At 34.0% G+C, this 20456-nt stretch overlaps 2 protein-coding genes across 3 annotated transcripts; one reads left to right on the forward strand and one right to left on the reverse strand.

Annotated features, from left to right (window-relative positions):
* The first annotated feature begins 330 nt into the window (after window positions 1-330).
* On the forward strand, window positions 331-1470 carry LOC123685708 (protein FAM8A1). The gene is made up of 4 exons (XM_045625530.1): window positions 331-675; window positions 732-867; window positions 922-1048; window positions 1100-1470. Exons 1-4 carry the CDS (start codon window positions 462-464, stop codon window positions 1403-1405), a joined length of 783 nt encoding a protein of 260 aa, XP_045481486.1. The 5' UTR covers window positions 331-461; the 3' UTR covers window positions 1406-1470.
* Window positions 1471-3637: 2167 nt separating this feature from the next.
* Window positions 3638-20090, reverse strand: LOC123686070 (neurogenic protein big brain). Of its 2 annotated transcripts, XM_045626036.1 has the most exons (5): window positions 19630-20090; window positions 19447-19573; window positions 5248-5455; window positions 4856-5186; window positions 3638-4675 (listed from the first exon to the last, which is right to left on the reverse strand). In XM_045626036.1, the coding sequence occupies exons 1-5, from the start codon at window positions 19955-19957 to the stop codon at window positions 4086-4088; spliced, it is 1584 nt and encodes a 527-aa protein (XP_045481992.1). In that variant the 5' UTR covers window positions 19958-20090; the 3' UTR covers window positions 3638-4085. The 2 variants fall into 2 exon arrangements, with proteins under 2 accessions (XP_045481992.1, XP_045481991.1); XM_045626035.1 differs by having other exon boundaries at window positions 3638-5186.
* Window positions 20091-20456: the final 366 nt, after the last annotated feature.

Consider the following 20456-nt stretch of genomic DNA (forward strand, 5'->3'; position numbering starts at 1 on the left):
CGCAAAAACCGATATCAACCGAAAGAGACACGAACCTGTTTTATAGAATGAAAATAAATTTCCCAGGGTATTCAACCAGAGAAACGTCCTGGCGTTTCTCTAGCTTTTCCATTTATCGATGTTCTGACATCGAAAAATGTTCACTCAAATGTAATAATTATAGCATGCCAATAACCTAAATCTAGAATCGATAATATAATATTTTTTCATTTGGAAAATGTAATTAAAAAAAAAATTACTCCTTCATTTACCATTTATTTTCCCGCCATCAGCTGCTCACCTTAACAGACCATAGAGTGGCTAGCAAGTAATATTTATTTATTTACATTTTACATCTAGTGAAACTTCTCCCAATTGACAGTTTTACGTCAGTATTGTAAGGAGAGAGTTTCAAACTATTATTCAAGTATGGAATATTGATATGATTTTTTCCTCAAAGTAGGTAATATACAAATATTAGGATGGAGGAATCCAACCGCGAAATTACTCGTGAAGAGTACATTAGTAGCTTGAAGCAATGGTTAGATAACGCTAGATCATGGGGAGAATATTCTAGACACTATTTCCTATGTGCAGGCTTAGCGAACGAAATCGCACCTTCACCTGCAAATGAAAATTCTGAGCCATTCAGGTCGACACTACAACAAAGGCCTCAAAGTGGCCAAAGGAATCCAAGTGAGTTATTCATACTATAAAAATTCATGAAGGATGTGTGAATAACATTTTTACAGTTTTTGCTCCTGCAACCTACGAATTTGTAATTCCTCCTATGTGGAAAAGATTTGTAGCAGAAATTTTAGATTTTTTCATACTTTTTGTGATAAAACTAATTTTGACATTTGCTGCCGTAGAAACCTTCAATTTTGTGTAAGAATTACCATTGATCACTATAACATATAATAATTTATGCTGCTGTTGCAGAACTGTTGAAAATTTTGGCTTGGCCACAATTGAAAAATATTTACAAAATCCAAGGATGGCAATGCAAATGTATGTGGAGACATTGGGTTTAGAACTCTTGCATCGATGTGTTGTTTGTTGCTATGAGGTAAGATATTAATAGCGCAAATGCAAATTTTCTTCCCTATTTTATTTACAGGTATATTGGTTGAAAGGTCGGCCTTGTGCAACTCCAGGCAAACGTTACATGGGTTTGATGGTGATACAAGTTGACAACATTGTTCCTGCACCTGGCCGCTTCGAAAATAAAGTGCGAGTGAGTCCTGGTTCTTGTCTTGGATATCAAAATGCCCTTACGAGAGCTGTTTTGAAAAATTTGTTTATTGCATTTTTGTTACCAATATGTTTCACCATGTATGTCTTTCGATATAATCGTACAGGGTATGACTTGATGTCCAAAAGTGTTGTTGTGGAATATAATCCTAATATGAATCCTATTAATTGAATTCAACCATTTTTATTTAATTTTAATAAATCAATTGTTGTCAGAATAAATTCCCTATTTTGTTATTTTGCCTTCTTAATTCAGCATATTAATTACCCTTAAAAAATCTGGAGAAAGGATGCCTACTTCTGATGATGAAGGAAATTCAATCCATAAACATGTTAGTATATAAACTAAATTCCACTCAAAGTGTTGACAAGTGGTACAACATATCCATCAAGATTATTTTCATTAAAACAATAAACAACTGTAGGTACTTTTGCTATGAGATGTTGCATTGCAAAACAATCTTCTTCAATCTGCTGAATAGAAATATTCACTTCATGGAAATTAATGGAATAACATTTTTACATTTAAATATTTGGTTGGTAAAAAGTTTATTTTTTTCTTGGTAAATTGTTTTTTTTTCAATGTTTGTTGCATCTTATGATTGATGTACATTCAAATTGAAATCCAATGCAACTAATTAGCTTCTTCCCAAAAACAAAGAATTCGAGTTGAATATAGAATTTTCCACCCGATTTTCATTACTTACAATTAACAATCTTGAAAGCAGTTTTTCTATAACCGCAAATTTTCAGCCATCTATGAATAACTATTTTACAACTCTCAGATTTTAGCCACCAAAGTATTACTAATTATACCACAAGTCTTCTGGGCGGATGCGTTTAAATATAGCGCATCCACTATATATTGCTTATGAAATTCTGAATACTGAATGTAGGTACCCACAAAGGACAGACTTCATTGTTTTATATGTCTCGAAACAAAATCAGTTCGAAACATATTTGTACAACATTTTTCTGTGAATTAATTTGATTTTAATTACTCTATGAATTGAAATTAAATGCTTCTTAATTGAATGCGCTCATGTCCTCTAATAAAAGGAATATTTTCGAAACAAACTCAGCTATGCAAAAAGAAACGTGAATGTCAAATTCGCAGAATATTTAATATTACTCGTATCAAAGAGAATGTTCTACTAATATGAAATTCCAATGTGATTTCGTTTAGCTTCAATTTGTCAGAGTTAGGTCCCAATTTCAAGGTATAGGCAATGACAGAGATATATCGGAAGATGTATAATTGTAAATTGTGCATTTTAGTTTTTCTATCACAGTGTGTGTGACATTTTTTAATGAATTTAGTGTAATCTTTGTATGATTTTTTTTAATGAATGATATACAAAAGGCATTAAGAGTAAAGTGTGTGCAAATTTCGATGTTTTAGCACTACAACTTTTAAACAAGAGGAGATAGACCAAATCTGATATATACCACATTCTGGCTCTTTTTTTTAGAGAAACTAACAAACTAGAATTCATTTTTGTTCTCAATGTTTGTTGCATCTTATGATTGATGTACATTAAAATTGATATCCAATGCAACTAAAGAGCTTCTTTCCAAAACCAATGAATTCGAGTTGAATATAGAATTTTCCACCCGATTTTATTTCTTACAATTAACAATCTTGAAAGCAGTTTTTCTACAACCGCAAATTCTCAGCCATCTATGAATAACTATTCTACAGCCCACAGATTTTAGCAACCAAAATATTACTAATTATACCATAAGTCTTCCGGGTGGATGCGTTTAAATATAGCGCATCCACCATATATTGCTTATGCAATTCGGCTATAAAGCCGAAGTTTTCGTATTTTCGTCTACGTTGCAGGTTTATACTCTTGTTTGCCTGCTCCAAAGTTAAGTTTAGTAAATTGGGTATAGACAAATTTTCTACTAATTTTAATTTTTGGAATTTCAAAGAGAAAATGACATTGATGTGCTATCACTTCTGAATTAGGATGCGAATGCTTACACTTATTCAAACTGATAATTTATTTTCTCTAGACAGTCTAAGCTATTAGGATAAAGCTTCATCGGTGAATATATTCTCCAATCAAACCTCCTTGAAAATTTTCCCACAAAACCGAGACCTTTTAGAAATAAACTGATTGCAGATTTGCATTTGGTGTACTCAAACCTTTGAATGTACAATATGATTTACTTGTCTTGAAAAAAATAGATAATTCGTAAGATGTGACCTGATGGTTTGTTATTTCAGCAATAGTTTTTTATTACATTCTGCAAAATTTTCACACGAAAATAAATAAATTTTCATGATTTTTCAAAATCAAAGATTTGTTGACTAAGGTCATTCAAAAGCCTGAATTGGATTATAATATTTCAACGAGAATTTTCACTGGTACATTATTGAAGAAACAAGACAAAAAAGGTTCAACTATAATGTTTATTTTAATGTTTTTTTAACATTAGAGATTCTTCTTACGTCTACTTAATTTCTAGACATTTAAAAAAATATTTACAACTTATAGAACTATTCACTTAGCTATAGTAGGAATATTACAGCATATATTGGTAATAATTTGAAAGACATTTATTTATATCATTTTACACTCACGGTCAATTGATACGTCAATATAATACAAGGATTTTCAATGAAAAATACAAAGCAGATAATGCAGACCAGGCATCCTCTTTTGATTTCATTAATTTATCAGTCAACAGTTTGCAAAAATATGTACAATATTTCCATTGCTCAGTTATCTCATCAATGAGCAATCGTTCAACAACTATACCAATGAACTCAAACTTACATCTTTGGTTTTCGGAGTTCTATCAAACTCAATATCGAGTAATTTGTTTTAAACATACCAATATCAGTATTGCGAATTTGGCGAATGTTGAGGACCTTGGCTAGATCCAGCTTGACTTGGAGGCGACTGTCTCACTTCTGACCCTATAACATTTCTGGTCATGTAATTCGGAATATTTTGAACTACCTGTTGAGCTTTTCCGGGAAAATTTGACGATGACCCAGGATTATGATAATTGCCAGCATTCTGACTCCTCCCAGCAGTTCCATAATTCCAATTGTAACAGTTCTCTTCGTTCTGACTCGATTGGGCTCTGCGTTGCTGTGATGGCACTACACCGTACATAGACTCTGGTCGGTTACTTCTACAGGGCTTTGGATTATCTTCGTATTTCGCAGTCTGTTCATATTTCGTATTCTGTTCGTATTTCGTATTCTGTTCGTATTTCGCACTTCCTTCATACTTGGTCGCTTCGTTGTCTCTCCTGTACATAATCCTTTCGGTTGTGGAATAATTATCCGATCTCGAAGTACCAGAGGGTGGTCCTCTAACGCCATAAAGACCTTCGCTGTGCTGTTGCATTTGGTTTTGATTATTCTGATTGTGAACGTTAGTTTGGTTCAGTCTCATAGGATACAGAGATTGTGCTGGAACTAAAGGACCAGGTTTAGGTATAACATCCCTGTTTATAGCAGTGTTGGATTTCGCATAAACAGACTGGGATCTATTTAGATTAGCCCTGGTAAGCGGAGGTGATTTGCAACATAAAGACTTAGTTCCTCCATAGAGTGACTCTACTCTTTCGAGTTGTTTTGAAGGTCCAGAATACAAACCTACGGATGCTAAACTAGCACAATAACCAGGATGGCCACCACCACCAGTGCCAATTCCTCTGTAGTTGTTATACGTAGACCCATGAAATTTTGGCACAGTTGGCTTATCCAGATCGTCGTAGCCATCTTCGTCAGACCTCATACTAGAAGATTCTTCATCTTGGGCGTCGTTGTGGTGCTTCCTTTGCCTGTGAGGGTTGAAGATATATTCGTAAGTGACGCCAGCGGCTATTCCACCAATAACAGGGCCCATCCAGTATATCCAGTGGCTGTCCCAACGGTTCAGAACGAACGATGGCCCCAAGGATCTTGCAGGATTGAGATATGGCATCTGAAACGGACGTTCAAAGTTAGATTTGGTCGAGGGGTTTGAAATTAGACAGAAAACTCACCGAAACAAAACTACATGCCGAATAAGTAGCTCCAATAGTCAGAGCTGAACTACTCATCCATTTTCTGTAAGTTTCCATGGACACAAAATAGGAGAAAACTACTATGAATGTGAGGATCAATTCGACTCCGAATCTTTCCCATGGTGCCACACTTGAAGAATGATTAACTGTGGCTGAAAGGTTGGCTTGGTATCCAGGGACGGTAACACTGTAAAGAAAAATGTTTTGATTACACTTCGGTAAGGTAACTCTATCAAATATAATGATAATTCATAGTATTCATAGTAACACGTGATAAAAAATATCGAGTCTGCAAAATAACGGATGTTTATTCTATAAAAATCTTGATTCATCAAAAATACGACGAATTCTCAAGATTTTTATCGAAATCATATCAAACGAAATAGCTGCGTAATATATATTTTCAAGTATTTTTTTCACTTGATCCTTACTTGGTGACTTGGTGGAAATCCGTTCTATTGATGAAATAGTTGAAATTATTGTCAACTATGTAATAAGGTTTGAGATGATAAATGACAATATTTCAACTATATAGCCATAAACCCAAAATATAAACATTCAACCCAAATTAAATAAAAAAAATGTTCTCCTGTCTGAGATACAGTCTAGGTTCTGTAGACCCTACTTAATTTTGCCATAGAAACGTTTTTAGCTATCACCAGAGGCGTACGACGAGGGAAAATGATCTTGCCGAAATTCTAAGCCACTGGTGGAATCGAAATTTTACCATTATTTTTGTAAATAAAATCACCATTTCTGGAGATTTGCAATTTCAGCAGTGGCGCAGAATTTGGGAGGGACCATAATTTAGTACGGCTTATATAGTACCTAAACATATGCATTTCTCAAAATATGCAGCTGAAATCGAGCAAGGATATTAAATTTCAACGTTTTTATCATATAACAAAAAATTATCAGTTCAACAAATCAACAAATTTTTTCTAGAGCAACATAACTTTTCGGTGGTAGCCAAATTTTTTGCATATACTTTTAGAAAAAAAAAACTAAAACAATTTTTTCGTCAGGATATCAAAATTAAAAAAAAATTGTTAGACTCTGGCATTAAAATGACAACACCCCGTATCTCTGAAATCGTCTATGTACCTAATTACCCCTATTCTTTTGTTCATTCAGTTTAGGAAAAGCCTATATATAAGCAGTAACGAGATACTTCAACAAAGAAATCTCATTTAATTTAGCTCAATTGAAGCAGTTGTCATCAATTTTATACAAGCAATATAAATTGAATCTTGAACTCTATAAGATGGAATTACATACTGAATGTACGTAGGTACCTACAAAGGACAGAATTCATTGCTTTATATGTCTCGAAACAAAATCAGTTCGAAACATATTTGCACAACATTTTTCTGTGAATTAATTTGATTTTAATTACTCTATGAATCGAAATTAAATGCTTCTTAATTGAATGCGCTCTGGTCGTCTAATAAAAGGAATATTTTCGAAACAAACTCTGCTATGCAAAAAGAAACGTGAATGTAAAGTTCGCAGAATATTTAATATTACTCGTATCAAAGAACGTTCTACCAATATGAAATTCCTATGTGTTTAGTTTCAATTTGATTTCGTTTAGCTTCAATTTGTCAGAGTTAGGTCTCAATTTCAAGTTGAAAAGGTATAGACAATAACAGCGATATATCGAAAGATGTACTGTGAATTGTGAATTTTTATTTTTTCATCATAGTGTGTGTGACATTTTTTGATGAATTTAGTGTAATTTCAGTATGATCTTTTTTAATGAATGATAAACAACAGTCATCAAGAGTACAGGGTGGGCAAATTTTGATGTTTTAGCACTACAACTTTTAAACAAGAGGAGATAGACAAAATCTGATACCCCATCTCGTTTTTTTTTTCAGAGAAACTAACAAGAGTAGTATGAATTTTTGGCCTCCTTCTTTTGTTTTCGACTTTTCGTGAAAATTGGAAAAATGGCGATATCCAAAAAATTCATCTCTCCGCTAACACGGATGATAGAGCCCTGAAATTAAAACCAAATAACCAAACGATATTTTTGAAATCAGAAGAAATTAGGCTTCAAAAAATGCCACAGAAATCTAGTGTTCCTAATTGAAAAACCATAACTTTGGTCCATAGCTTCGTAATTAAAAACCCTGTTGAAAAGACTAGCACCCACTGGATTGTACGTAAGTAATTGTCTTTATAATGTTTTAATTCCAGAGTTCTATCATCAGTATCAGCGGAGATATAACTTTTTTCGATATCGCCATTTTTCCAATTTTCGCTTATAACTCGAGAACAAAAAAAGTGGCCAAAAATGAAAACTAGTCTTGTTAGTTTCTCAGAAAAATCTGTCTATCTCCTCTGGTTTAAAATTTGTAGTGCTAAAACATCGAAATTCGCCCAGCCTGTACATTATACGAAGTGTAAATTTTCAATAAGTGAAAATATAATATATTTAGCGATAAAATATAAGAAAATCCTGGAGTTAGATGGTTCTATGCGTACGAATAGAAACTTTTTTTACGTCCCTTGACAGGCACCAGTTTACATTGAAAGAATACATAGATATCCTGCGTAAACTAAAGAAATTCAATATCAAGCACCTACACAAAATACAATACAATACGGGAAGGGAAGTTTCTTGTGCCCTCTTTATTAACAAAGAGGAGGATTTCTCTACCTGAGCACATTGTCTGGCGAATATACGGCAGATCTCAATGTAATCATAGCAGCTGTCGTGCTATAGGAGATTTCATGCTTGTTTAGATCAACGAAGATCTAAAGCTTTATCCGGAATCGTCGATGTAAATTCGTTACTGGTCAGCCGGTAGACTTTTCAATTTCTTCTTGTGAATTCGTACAACTGCGTTTTCAATATTTGAACACCAACTCAAATCCTTCGAAATGAAGGAGGAAATACTACTTATCGAACTCCTATCTGCTCTTATTGAAGTTCCTTGATAAACAGTCTCTTATCTGGGGGACGTTTCAGTAATATCTATATTCTCATATACCAAACCAAACCATGAGAGAAAGATATTATTTGAAAAAGCTGAGCTTTGATAAGATGCGTTATACGATATCTTTGGCTTGTCTTGACTTCGTGCATTTGTATGTTCTCAGATGAATTCAGAGATATGCTTCACCAGCAAAATTAGTTGTTTAGTCAGCATATTAAGCCACGATAATTAATTGAATGAGTTGCAACGAATATAGCATGTAGGATGTTGGACATTCAGTAATTATCAGACGATTGTCAAGATCCCACTGAAAAATATAATCTTAATGGAATAGATTATCAAGCAAAAATTCCAGATTTTTGGAAATAAGTTCTTTGGGGTCACGTGAAAGTTAAGAAATGAAATATACCAATGCTTCATAATTGATTAAATACCGAGGACATACAGTTGCAAATGTACGAATTCGCCATGGAAATTTTCATGGAATGGCTATGGTGCTGCAACCGTAGCCATGGATACAATGAAATTAACATCATATGATTTCTCTTAAAATACAGGATTAGAAGTTAGAACTATTTAGAGGGGCACTACAGGGATATCGAAAACCCTTAAAAAACAGGGTGGCTTAAATTACAAAAAAGTTGCGTTATTTAGGAATGAGTGTGATGGTGTGAACAGATCCAAAATATCTCCAATGGTTTCCGAGATATCTCGAAAAAACTAAAAATCGAGATTTTCTTTTTTTCTGTATAACTGAATGGTTTTTTGAAATAACTTCACGAAATTTGGTTTGGAGCCAATATCCATTATGGACATTTCAATGTTTTCATTAGATTTTTCTGTTTTCCATTGTTTCAGAGACGCGATAGTCAAGTTTTTTTTTATAGACGCCATATTGGTTCTCCTTATGGGGCGATAAAGAAAAAAATTACGAATTCAACAATGTATCACACTCTACAAGAATATCGGGTCTAACTACGCAAATTTGAACTTTTTTTGTTAAGTAGTGGGCTGGTGCCAGAATTGTAAAATAACTTGTTTCTTCGTTCAGTTTTTATGTGAAATCATCACTTGAGTTTTGTTTGAATCCTCTTTGATAAGTAACGTGCTATCAATTTACATAATCATGCTCATACCAACACTATCTACAGCGCAAAACTGGCAATGTCTGTAGAAATTGTTCTAAATAATTTGAAAAAATCAAGTGATAGTTTCACATAATAACTGTCAACAAAGTTATTTGACAATTCTGGCTCCAGCCGACTACTTACACTCTACAAAAATATCGAGTCTAGCTACACAAATTTGAACTCCTTTTTTGTTTTTTTGTTTAAGTAGTAGGTGGAGCCAGAACTTTGTTGACAGTTGTTATGTGAAACCATCACTCAAGTGGTGGTTTCGCATAACACCTGAACAAAGTAACAAGTTATTTGACAATTCGGGCACCAGCCTACTACTCAAACAAAAAAATATAAAGGAAATTCAAATTTGCGTAGCTAGACTCGATATATTTGTAGAGTGTGATACATTGTTGGATTAGTAATTTTTTTTTTAATCACCCCATATAGAGGACGAATATGACGTTCATGAGAAAAAAATTTGACAATCGCGTTTCTGAAACAATGAAAAACAGAAAAAATTTGAAGACATCATTAGAATCTCTATATTGAATAATGGCAACAAACCAAATTTCGTGAAGTTATCTCCAAAAACAAATGAGTTATACAGAAAAAAAGAAAATCTCGATTTTTAGTTTAGATATCTCGGGAACCATTGGAGATATTTTGGATCTGTTCATACCAACATACTCATCCCTAAATAACGCAACTTTTTCATAATTCAAGCCACCTTGTATTTCTAAGGGTTTTCGATATCCCTAAAGCGCCCCTCTAAAAAGTTCTAACCCTGTATACTCGTTTTTTTAATTCAAACTTAATCACTGACCTCTGGATAAAAAAAACGCACATAATTTCTCCAGATATTTCACGATGATGAAAAAAAAGACTTCATATGTTCAAGTAACAGATCGTCGTTGAAGATGAGGCTGCAGATCATGGGAGAACATGTTTCAAAAACAACCCTCCCTCAAAAATCGTAACAAGTGTTTCAGTCGATTGATTTATGCAACCTGGGTCGTATGAATAACAAAAAGTAAAAAATGTTCCGTATATTAAGTTCATGGGAAGCGTCGAACAATGGTGCCCCAGGAGGATCAGCGAACAAGTGCAGGGTAAGTTTATACTAGAGGGGTGGGTATGGTAACAATGATCACGCCGTTGTTTGCGAATTACACTATATTGTCACACTTCATCCGGACCATACTGTGGTTAAAAAGGGGTTACTTATGGTTGGAATTGTCGCCTTATGTTAGAGTACTATTTTTTTTCTAGCTCTGATAGCTCCTGACACCACAGTCTATTATTTCAACTAGTTATGATATATACAAGTCTTTTTAGATCACATATTTTGACAGGAACTGATTACGAATCAGTTAGATTCTAGTTATTTTAATTTCTGTTCACAAACTTCTTGTTATAGCATGCCTTATTTTGTGCCCATTTTCTCGCATACAACATGCCATTTTTTTGTTCCCATTTTTAAGTTTGCCTGTGCTAAATTTCACGCAGATCGCAACAAGTCCATTTTCAAGTCTATCTGTGCTAAAATTCTCGCAGATTATAACAATCCTTTTTTTCGTGCCCATTTTCATGTCTTTCTGAATTTAAATTCCTCCCATGTTTTTGAAAAATGAATTTGACAAGAACTTATTACCAATCAGTTAGATGCTAGTTAATTATAATTCTGTTCACAAACTTGCTACAGCACGCCTTATTTTATGCCCATTTTCTCGCATATCACAACATGCCATTTTTGGTGCCCATTTTCAAGTTTGCCTGTGCTAAATTTCACGCAGATTGCAACATGACCTTTCTCAAGTCTGTCTGGGCTAAAATTCTGGCAGATCATAACATTCCTTTTTTTCGTGCCCTTTTTTTATGTCTTTTTGAATCTAAATTCCTTCCAGGTTTTTGAAAGATGAATTCGACAGGAAGTGATTACGTATCAGTTAGATTCTAGTTATTTTAATTTCTGTTCATGAACTTCTTGTTATAGCATGCCTTATTTTGTGCCCATTTTCTCGCATATTAGGTACAACATGCCATTTCTTGTGCCCATTTTCGAGTTTGCCTGTGCTAAATTTCTCGCAGATTACAACATGCCCTTTTTCAAGTCTGTCGGAACTAAAATTCTCGCAGATTACAACACTTCTTTTTTTCGTTCCCATTTTCATGTCTTTCTGAATCTGAATTCCTCCCAGATTACAGAATAACCTTTTTTTCGCTTGTTATAGACCGCAATGTCAGAGCTGCTTGAACAAAGGCAATTTCAGGCCTAGTGAAATAAGGACAGAAAGTCATTTTTTCTTTATTCTCGGATTCAAGTTATTCTACGAAAATTGACGAGTTCAAGACTGTTGGCGACTTGGAAAATTCTCCTTGTTATTTAGAGGATGCTGTGGAAGAATTCTGAGAATTTAATTACTTAATTTCAATCTGGAAAAGCGGACAGAAAGGAATTCTCTAATTTACGCGCCAAATTGAAAAGGTATCTAATAAATATCACAATAATATCTCTGGATGTTATATTAATGTTTAATAAGCTTCAAAGTTGGAAACAGTTGAAATGAATTAAATTTGTGTGAAGGCTATTTCAATGTACTATATCTGCGTATTTATTTCTTGTTGGTGTCATATTAAATGAGAATGAATAAATATTCCTTTCTTTCCAGACTTTTGGAAATATGTACAACTTACACTGAAAAAAAAATTGTATGTAAAATTTCGATATCTCATACGTTATATTTAACAGAAAATTTTAGTGATAATAAAGTTAATCGATAGTGTGGATTCAGCTATATAACATCAACACTGGATATACAGAGTGTTCCTAAACTGGGGGTACAAAGAAAAATGATAGATTCCATAAATAATTCCAAGAAAAAAATCATATAAACATTCAAACGCTTTGTTTTCGAGATACAGGGTATTGTTCTACTTTATTGTGATGATTATACCAGTTTATCGAATTTTTATTAATCTTCTTTACATATTGGGTAAATAAGTTCCAAAACTCAAACATCACAGCTTACTAACTGGATCTTTATAATAATTTGGATTTTCCTGAGGAATTGTTTGAAATTTTTTTATCGATTATTTCAAACTACAGGTGGTCCTCAAAAAAAAAAAAATATATATCTGGAGGAAAGAAGCAGACACTGTTCCAAAAAAACGTTCACCCTGTAGATTCACATTCAAAATTAGCATATCACACGATGAAATCTTCAAATGGAATATCTATCCCAAATTTAAGTTGAATATCTTGTAAAGGGAAGGCGCTATGAAAAAAACTCCAACACCCTGTTTCTTGAAAACAAAGCGTATCTGTCATTTCAGTTTGTACTTCCAATTTAGAAACGAATTGTATATTGAAAGGGAAAAACCGAAAATTCCATGCATACATTCATCTTTTTCATTTCCTCAATATGATTATTCCAAAAAAGTGGTAGAATGTTCTAAGTAAAACGCACTTCTATGTTTCATGACATGTCACTTCCACTTCGCGAGTTTGAGTAATAAAAAGTCATGAAAAAAATTAGATGAATGACGCCAAGCCCTCACATTTCAAGATGTTCGGTGTTGGTGTTGAGGATGGTGGTTCAACACATGATGTTAGCGCCCCAAAGAGCATCTGCGCCATATTAAGCATCTCCAAAATCAAGAAAGCCAGGTGGTCGGAGTTTCTAACACACGTGTTCAAGATTGACTACCTACTATGGGTCTATTTCGGTCGGATTCGTTTCCTATTCAAAATTATTGTTGCACTTCGTGGCAGGCCCATAAAATAAATTGAACATAATAAGTTTTATGGCGGCTATCAACCACCTTGTAGAAAATCTTGACAAATACTTTAGAATTTCCTGGCCACAGGAGTAGTCACTACATTTGCACCTTCATTTTGAATAACCCGATTGAAAAGTTTGTTCAGGGCATGTCATTTGAGGAAATGGGCTCATTGACATTTCAAAAGTCTTTCGGATTGCAGTGTCTTTCGGACCACCTGTAGAGTGATCTCCAAATTTGCAGAAAAGTTGAAAACTTTTCGGGAATGCAATAACAAATCGTACAATTATGTTTTCAAGATATGATCTTTAGTTTAAACAATTATAACCATGAAAATTTTCGAATAAAAGTGGCCTACGTCAAAAAGTACCATAGATAAATTATGACAAGTGGGGCATTTCGAAATCAGAATTTCATAGTGATCATGATTAGTATGATATAAAAATTGAGGATTTCCATTTAGAAAAAACAGGGTGTTATCGTGTTTTACTACTTTCAGAGCAGCCTGTAGAGCCAAAAATAATGTGTGCTGTCGATTCCGTCAAAATTTTAATCATTCTCCCAGCCCAAAATTAACAAGAGTTATCGACCACCCCTTATATGAGTACTATTAGGCCAATTGAAAAGTCCCCGGTCTGACGCACAGATGGCGGTGCTAGTATGAATCCATTTGATTTTTAGTTAGTACCAACCTTCAAACGATACTTGTCTAAATTTGACATCAGTCCGACCATTAGTTTGTGAGATATTGCGTTGTGAATGTAGCTACGTTTGTTATTTGAAAAAAGATGGAAACACAAGAATTTCGTGTGTTGATAAAATATTGCTTTTTGAAGGGAAAAATACAGTTGAAGGAAAATCTTGGCTTGATGGAGAGTTTCCGGGGTCTGCACCGAAAAAATCAACCATCATTGGTTGGTATGCTAAGTTAAAACGTGGTGAAATGAGCACAGAAGACGGTGAACGCATTGGACGCCCAAAAGAGGTGGTCACCGACGAAAAAATCAAAAAATTTCACAAAATAATTTTGAATAACTGTAAAATGAAGTTAATTGAGATAGCAGACATTATGTGAAGATATCATCTGAACGTGTACGTCATTTCATTCACGAATATTTGTACATGAGAAAGCTGTGTGTAAAATGGGTGCCGCGTGAGCTCACAATAGATCAAAAGCAACAACGTGTTAATGATTCTGAGCAGTGTTTGAAGCTGTATAAGTGCAATAAACCTGAATTTTTGCGTCGATATGTAACAATGGATGACACATGGCTCCATCATTTTACTCCGGAGTCCAATCGACAGTTAGCTGAGAGGACTGCACACGATGAACCGAATCCAAAGCGAGGAAAAACACAACAGTCATCTGGCAAGGTTATGGCAGCAGTATTCTGTAATGCGCAAGGTATAATATTCATTGATTACCTCCAAAAGGGCCAGAACATCAACAACGATTATTATACAGCGTTATTGGATCGTTTAAAGGATTAAATCGTTAAAAAACGTCCCATTTGAAGAAAAAAAGGTGCTGTTTCATCGAGACAATGCGCCGTGTCACAAATCAATGAAAACAATGGCAAAATTGCATGAATTGGGCTTCGAATTGCTTCTACATCCACCGTATTCACCAGATCCGGCCCCCAGCGACTTTTTCCTGTTCTCAGGCCTCAAAAGAATGCTCGCTGGAAAGAAATTTAGCGCCAATGAAGAACTGAGGCCTATTTTGAAGCGAAAGACGAATTGTACTACAAAAATGGTATCGAAAAGTTGGAAGATCGCTATAATCGCTGTATCGCCCTCGAAGCAACTATGTTGAATAATAAAATCGAATTTTGCGAAAAAAATGCATATTACTATGGTAGACTGGGACTTTTCAATTGGCCTGTTAAGATTTTTCAACCAAAATCGTACCATTTGAAACGTGATGCAAATCTTTAATAATTTCAATTTCGATACTCAAGGTTATTAGTATTGATTTTATTATGCACAAAGAACTAGAGTATCAATTCCCAGAAGTATCATGCGAAAATTTTCCCGTGTCCAAATCAACATCCCCCCTTGAGATGCGGGTTGAAATGGCCAATTTTAAGCCGTGGGAAAGTTAATGACCTCTATTGGGGTTCGATTAAGTTGATTTTACAATCACCGAGCTGATACTTAGTTTCCCATGTCCCTGATGTATTATTTACACTTAATCCCCTCGATTTAGATGTCGCGTGGACTGATGAGCGCGATAAGGGATGAAAATACCCCCATTTGAGGTCACGTGCCGCTTTCGAAACAACGAACAGATATATTTTTTTTGAAACATCGAGGTAAGAAGGAAAAAATTTTTTTTGGTTGAGGGGGACTGTCCAGCCATTCGCTATTGGGTGGAAAATTAACTTTCTGAAGTGGCATTGGGACACAGTAACGACAGGTTCTCCTAACTCTCATATGCTCTAAACTTTTGAAAGAAACCAGTCAATATGTGTTTTTCACAGGAAAGTTTTGATTTCTTCGATTTTTTAAGAAGAAAACAAATTTTCAATCGTTGAGGGGAACTGTCCAACCATTCGCTTTTGAGTGAAAAATTAACAGCCTGAATTGGCGTTGGGGCACAGTAACAAAGCCTACATAGAACACGACTAACTCTCATATGCTCTAAACTTCTGAGAGATAGTCCAGTCAATATGCGTTTTTCACAGGAAAGTTTTGTTTTCTTCGATTTCATATATTTTTCGGGATGCCGAATCCGAATCTAAGGTTTTCCACCAAAATTTCGTAATGAAATATTGAAGAAATGGAAAAAATGTAAAAAATTTCATTTTTTTGGCGGTTTTTTGCATATAACTCGGAAAATAACAATTTTTTGTGAATGACCTTCCAATACAAAAACGAAGTATATAATATTTCCTACAAATTTCTTTCATTGAGTTTTTTTGCTCGATAAACCGTTCTGGCTCCAACAATAGTTGAAAATTGGCGTATTTTATCTGTCTGCAAAAATCCACTTTTTGATTTCAGTTTTGATTTCTTTGATTTACATGTTCTCAGATTGCTGAATCCGAATCAGAGGTCTGCTACTAAAATTTCTTGACGAAACATTGAAAAATATGCAAAAAAAAGTAAAAAAAAAAGCGTTTTTGACGGTTTTTGCATATAACGCAGAAAATATTAATTTTTCGTGAATGACCTTTGTTTACAAAAACACTCGATAAGATTAATTTATTGCTAATGGCATATCTTCTACTCAATATTTTCTCATTCTAATACAATCCAGATGGGTTCAAACTATAAAGCCATCATCATTTTAGAAAAAAGGATTTTCAGAATCACTTTTTGATTTTTAGTTTATTTCTTTATATTGATTTCAGTGAATTTATTGAGGAAATAATACCGTCGCAGTATTTAATCGATAGAGAGTGCTTAAATTCAAATTTTTTCATGGAGAGCATTGCCGAAAAAATGATATTTTTCGAGTTAAATGCAAAAAATAACCAAAAAGTTAAGATTTCTAACATTTTTTCAATGTTTTGGTGGCAAACCTCAGATTCTGTTCCCACCCCAAAAAAACATATAAAATCGAAAAAATCAAAGCTACCCCAAAACTTTGCCATGAGGGGCCCTTGTGAGCTAAGTGGACTTGACTAAGATCACACAGAGGCCTAGAATGTGGGGATAAAAAACAAACACTTGAAAATAAATTAACGTTACATTTTGGCAAAAAAATTATTGTCTCCTGATTTTTTCCCAAAGCTGATAGATTTCTAGTAAAAAGTATTTAATAATCATATTTTCAGTTTCATTGAGTAAATAAGTAGAGAAAAATTTCAGAAGTAGGAGCAGACGATTCCTTGACTGAAAAAGACTCCAAGTCCCATGAAACTTACAACCCTTTCTGAATTACAGCCCTATAAATTAATTCAAAATAATTTCATGGCAATAACAGACCTTAGTTTTAAACAAAAAATCACCTTTTGAATTATTTATACCAAACACTTCTGAAATTTATGTAAAATCTTATAAGAATTGGCAAATTTTTTGGAAATATAAATGCTGCGCCTTGATAAATTGATTTGCAGCTTTTAAAATTTATGAATCGACCAAGATTTAGATATATTTATTTATTTATTCTTACCGCCAATATTTTTTCAATTAATATCAAGAATTATTGATTCAAACTGAAATTCGAAGCAATGAGAAAAGCTTCATTACATCCAAACAGACTAGATATACTTTCGCTGTATAAACAAGGAAATCGTATAAATCTATTAAACAGTTAATTATACTTATCTAAAATCTTGATTGATATTGAAGGGTTTCATTTTAAATCGGATTTGAGTACATAAATAAGTTATCTTCGTTCAAATGATGAAGTAAACAAACAATTCAAATAACCGTGGGAAAAAATACTTTTTCAAAATACTAAGAAGATTAAAATGCCATATCTCTCAAGTTCGTCGAAAAATGTTCAACCCGACACGACCGTTAAGTTCTTGCACATCCTGTACTGCTTGTGTTTTACGTTTTGGAGGTCAAGGGTATGAATTGGAAAGTGCACATGGTGAATATTTTTAGGAAATCATTCATAAAACATCCGCAAAGAGCGACGTCTGAAACCCTAAATTGAAGACAATTTCAACTTGTTGATGATACAGCTTGGCTTTCATCTGGTCCACATCTGCTGCTGATCTGTCTCGGGTATAATGACCCTCAGCTTCTACACATCAATTCGATCAAGAATGCGTGTTTCGTCATAATATAACCGTCATATATATTTTGCGGTATCGTCCCGAGAATATTATTTAGGAATATTTCATCCCATAAAATTGATATGATTGCTCACGTGAATTTTAGATTCTATTTACTGATAGTAAATTTTCATCAAATGGGTTATTCTTAACGACATCCAGAATTCTTGAAAAATCAGCAGAAAATATCTCAAATTTTCAAAAAAACTGTTACCAAAAAGCAAAATTATCTACCAATAGATGTGGCACCACACTCCTCGTCCTTCTCCTTTGTAAAATAGGCCCTTCACAGTCAGTAATTGTCTCGTAAAACTTATTATCTTCCGAAAAGAATACCTTAATAACCATGCCAAATTTCATCAAAATCGGATGAGAATTGTAGAAGTTATGGCTGTTACAAGGATCTGAGGACACACAGACCGACAGACAACATTAAAAACAATGCTAGGACATTGAGGGGGAAAATTGTTGCCTATTCGGTATCAACGAAGCGAAAAATCAATTTTCCAATTGATTTTTATTTCGTTATCTTAATTTCTGTATTGCAAAATTCATAGATGGAGGGATGGATTTTTTTAAATAGTTTTTTAGTTTCTATAACCAACCAAAATCACCACTGGTTGTTAGGGACAAGACGAGTTAAGAAAATATGATGAGTCTTGGAACATTCCAACTTGTTGCGAGACATCAAATGAAATCAGTTCTTGGTCCAGATTAGAATAACAATTTTGTTGGAGGAATGTATAAGAATGTAACAGCTGAACGAAAAGAGCAGGTGATACCAAACCTTCTTGACAGATGGTTGTAAATGATGTCTACCTTTGCCTGGCTACCATACCTCGAACGACCCAAGACAGTGGCGTAGGCAGGTAGTCCTCAATTTAGTAACAGGTTTGCCAATTAGTGAGGGGACATTCTTCTCGGGCAATTTTCAGTTTTTGCGAAATATTCAGAAAAGATTCAATGTAGAAACAACGGTTTGGTCTCCGTTGAAATAATTTTCGATAAATTCATTTACGTTCATATTCCATATATTGAATAAAAATTACTGTTGTTATTGAAATTTCCACCTGTTGTCATTGAAAAAAAATTTCACAATTGAGAAAGACCTATAAGTTATCTTGAGTCATAAGAAAATTGTTTAGTAGATATGAATTTCTATCGTACTAGAATCTACTTTTTAAAAGGACGATTTCAAATCGAATCAAACTTTGTTTTGGAAAATATTTCCACCTGTTGTCATTGTAAAAATATTTACAAATCAGGAACACAGGTCATCTTCAGAAAGGAGGGAATGGTTAGAATCAATGTTCATATGATTACAATCAACTTGTTGATCAGTAGATCAAAGTTTGCAAATCCACTATTATACGTTCCAAAAATTTTGAATATAATTTCAAAACATAGTTTTCTCAAGTTTTTGAAAAGTGTTCCACCTGTTGTCAATGAGAAAACATTTAAAAATAAGTAATATCTATACGTTATCTCCAGAAATAAGAATCAATTTATGAATGAAGTGGTACTCATTTCATCGAATTACTATAAAAAACTTTTAATTCGATGTTTATTGAGGTGTTTGAACAAAACAACTTAACGTACCTGTATAGAAATGCCGTTCCAGCAATAGCACCCCCGCATTGAGCAATTACATACAAGACGGTCCTTAACATAGTTATATGTTTAGTAACACCCATCGCTATAGTAACAGCTGGATTAACATGTGCGCCTGGAAAATTCATAAATATAAAATTCCATTCTTGTTAAATTTTATTCGAAACTTACCCGATATATGACCGAAGCACTGAGTCAAGGATGTCATTGCAAAACCAGAAGCAAGTGCTGTTGCCAATAACATCGAAGAAATTGAGGCTCCAACTCCAGCTCCAGCCACAGCTCCACAAACAACAAAAACATATACAAAACTAGCCATACATTCGGAAATCACCGATCGCCAAAATTCAAGGGTCCTAATTTCCACCCTAACCGGTATCTTAGATGGTTTTATTTTCAAATTGTCGTGGTTGTTTTTAAGACTTTCCAACTTTTCGAAAATTGTCACCAAGTGATATTCAACATTTTGTTCACCAATATTAAAATTTTCGTCTGCCATATTTCTAATTAAATGTTTATGTCTTATTATTTCCTAAAAGTCTTTTCGCATATTATTGCACTTGACACTTGTTCAACCACCACAGACCGGTAACTTCTGCAAAGCGCACCGCAAATCTAAATCGCACTAGGTCAAATTTAAAAAGATCACATGGAGTGTGACAGAACTTCCCCCTCCACTTTATCCCTATCCAATAGGATGTCGCTTAAGCTCGCTCTCCTCACCCTGAGGAAAGCTCTTCTTCAACACTACTCCTAAGTGTTAAACTGGATATGCAACATGTAATACTCTAAAGTATATCACGGGTGGGGTACCTTCGTTAAATAAAAGGACCAAATTCGGCGATTGCCGAAAATCTTTTAATAATGTATTACAACTCAATTGTTCTATGTTTCTCAATATCTAAGATGAAATTAAAGTATTTAAGGAAATATATCGAAACTACGGATTTTTCTTTGAAAAATTTTCAATTATAATCCTTCGCCATTTTGTTACGTTT

This window comes from Harmonia axyridis, chromosome X, assembly GCF_914767665.1.
Source record: "Harmonia axyridis chromosome X, icHarAxyr1.1, whole genome shotgun sequence".
NCBI classification, from domain to species: Eukaryota; Metazoa; Arthropoda; class Insecta; order Coleoptera; family Coccinellidae; genus Harmonia; species Harmonia axyridis.

Excerpts from the sequence above, each read along its gene's own strand:
- LOC123686070 (XM_045626035.1), bottom strand. The coding sequence starts at position 19,957 with ATGGCAGACGAAAATTTTAATATTGGTGAACAAAATGTTGAATATCAC. Across the intron at positions 5,456-19,446 it reads GGAACGGCATTTCTATACAG|TGTTACCGTCCCTGGATACC; the intron begins GTACGTTAAGTT and ends TTTTCTTTACAG. Across the intron at positions 5,187-5,247 it reads CGGCATGTAGTTTTGTTTCG|ATGCCATATCTCAATCCTGC; the intron begins GTGAGTTTTCTG and ends CGTCCGTTTCAG.
- LOC123685708 (XM_045625530.1), top strand. The coding sequence starts at position 462 with ATGGAGGAATCCAACCGCGAAATTACTCGTGAAGAGTACATTAGTAGC. Across the intron at positions 676-731 it reads AAGTGGCCAAAGGAATCCAA|TTTTTGCTCCTGCAACCTAC; the intron begins GTGAGTTATTCA and ends ACATTTTTACAG. Across the intron at positions 1,049-1,099 it reads GTGTTGTTTGTTGCTATGAG|GTATATTGGTTGAAAGGTCG; the intron begins GTAAGATATTAA and ends TTTTATTTACAG.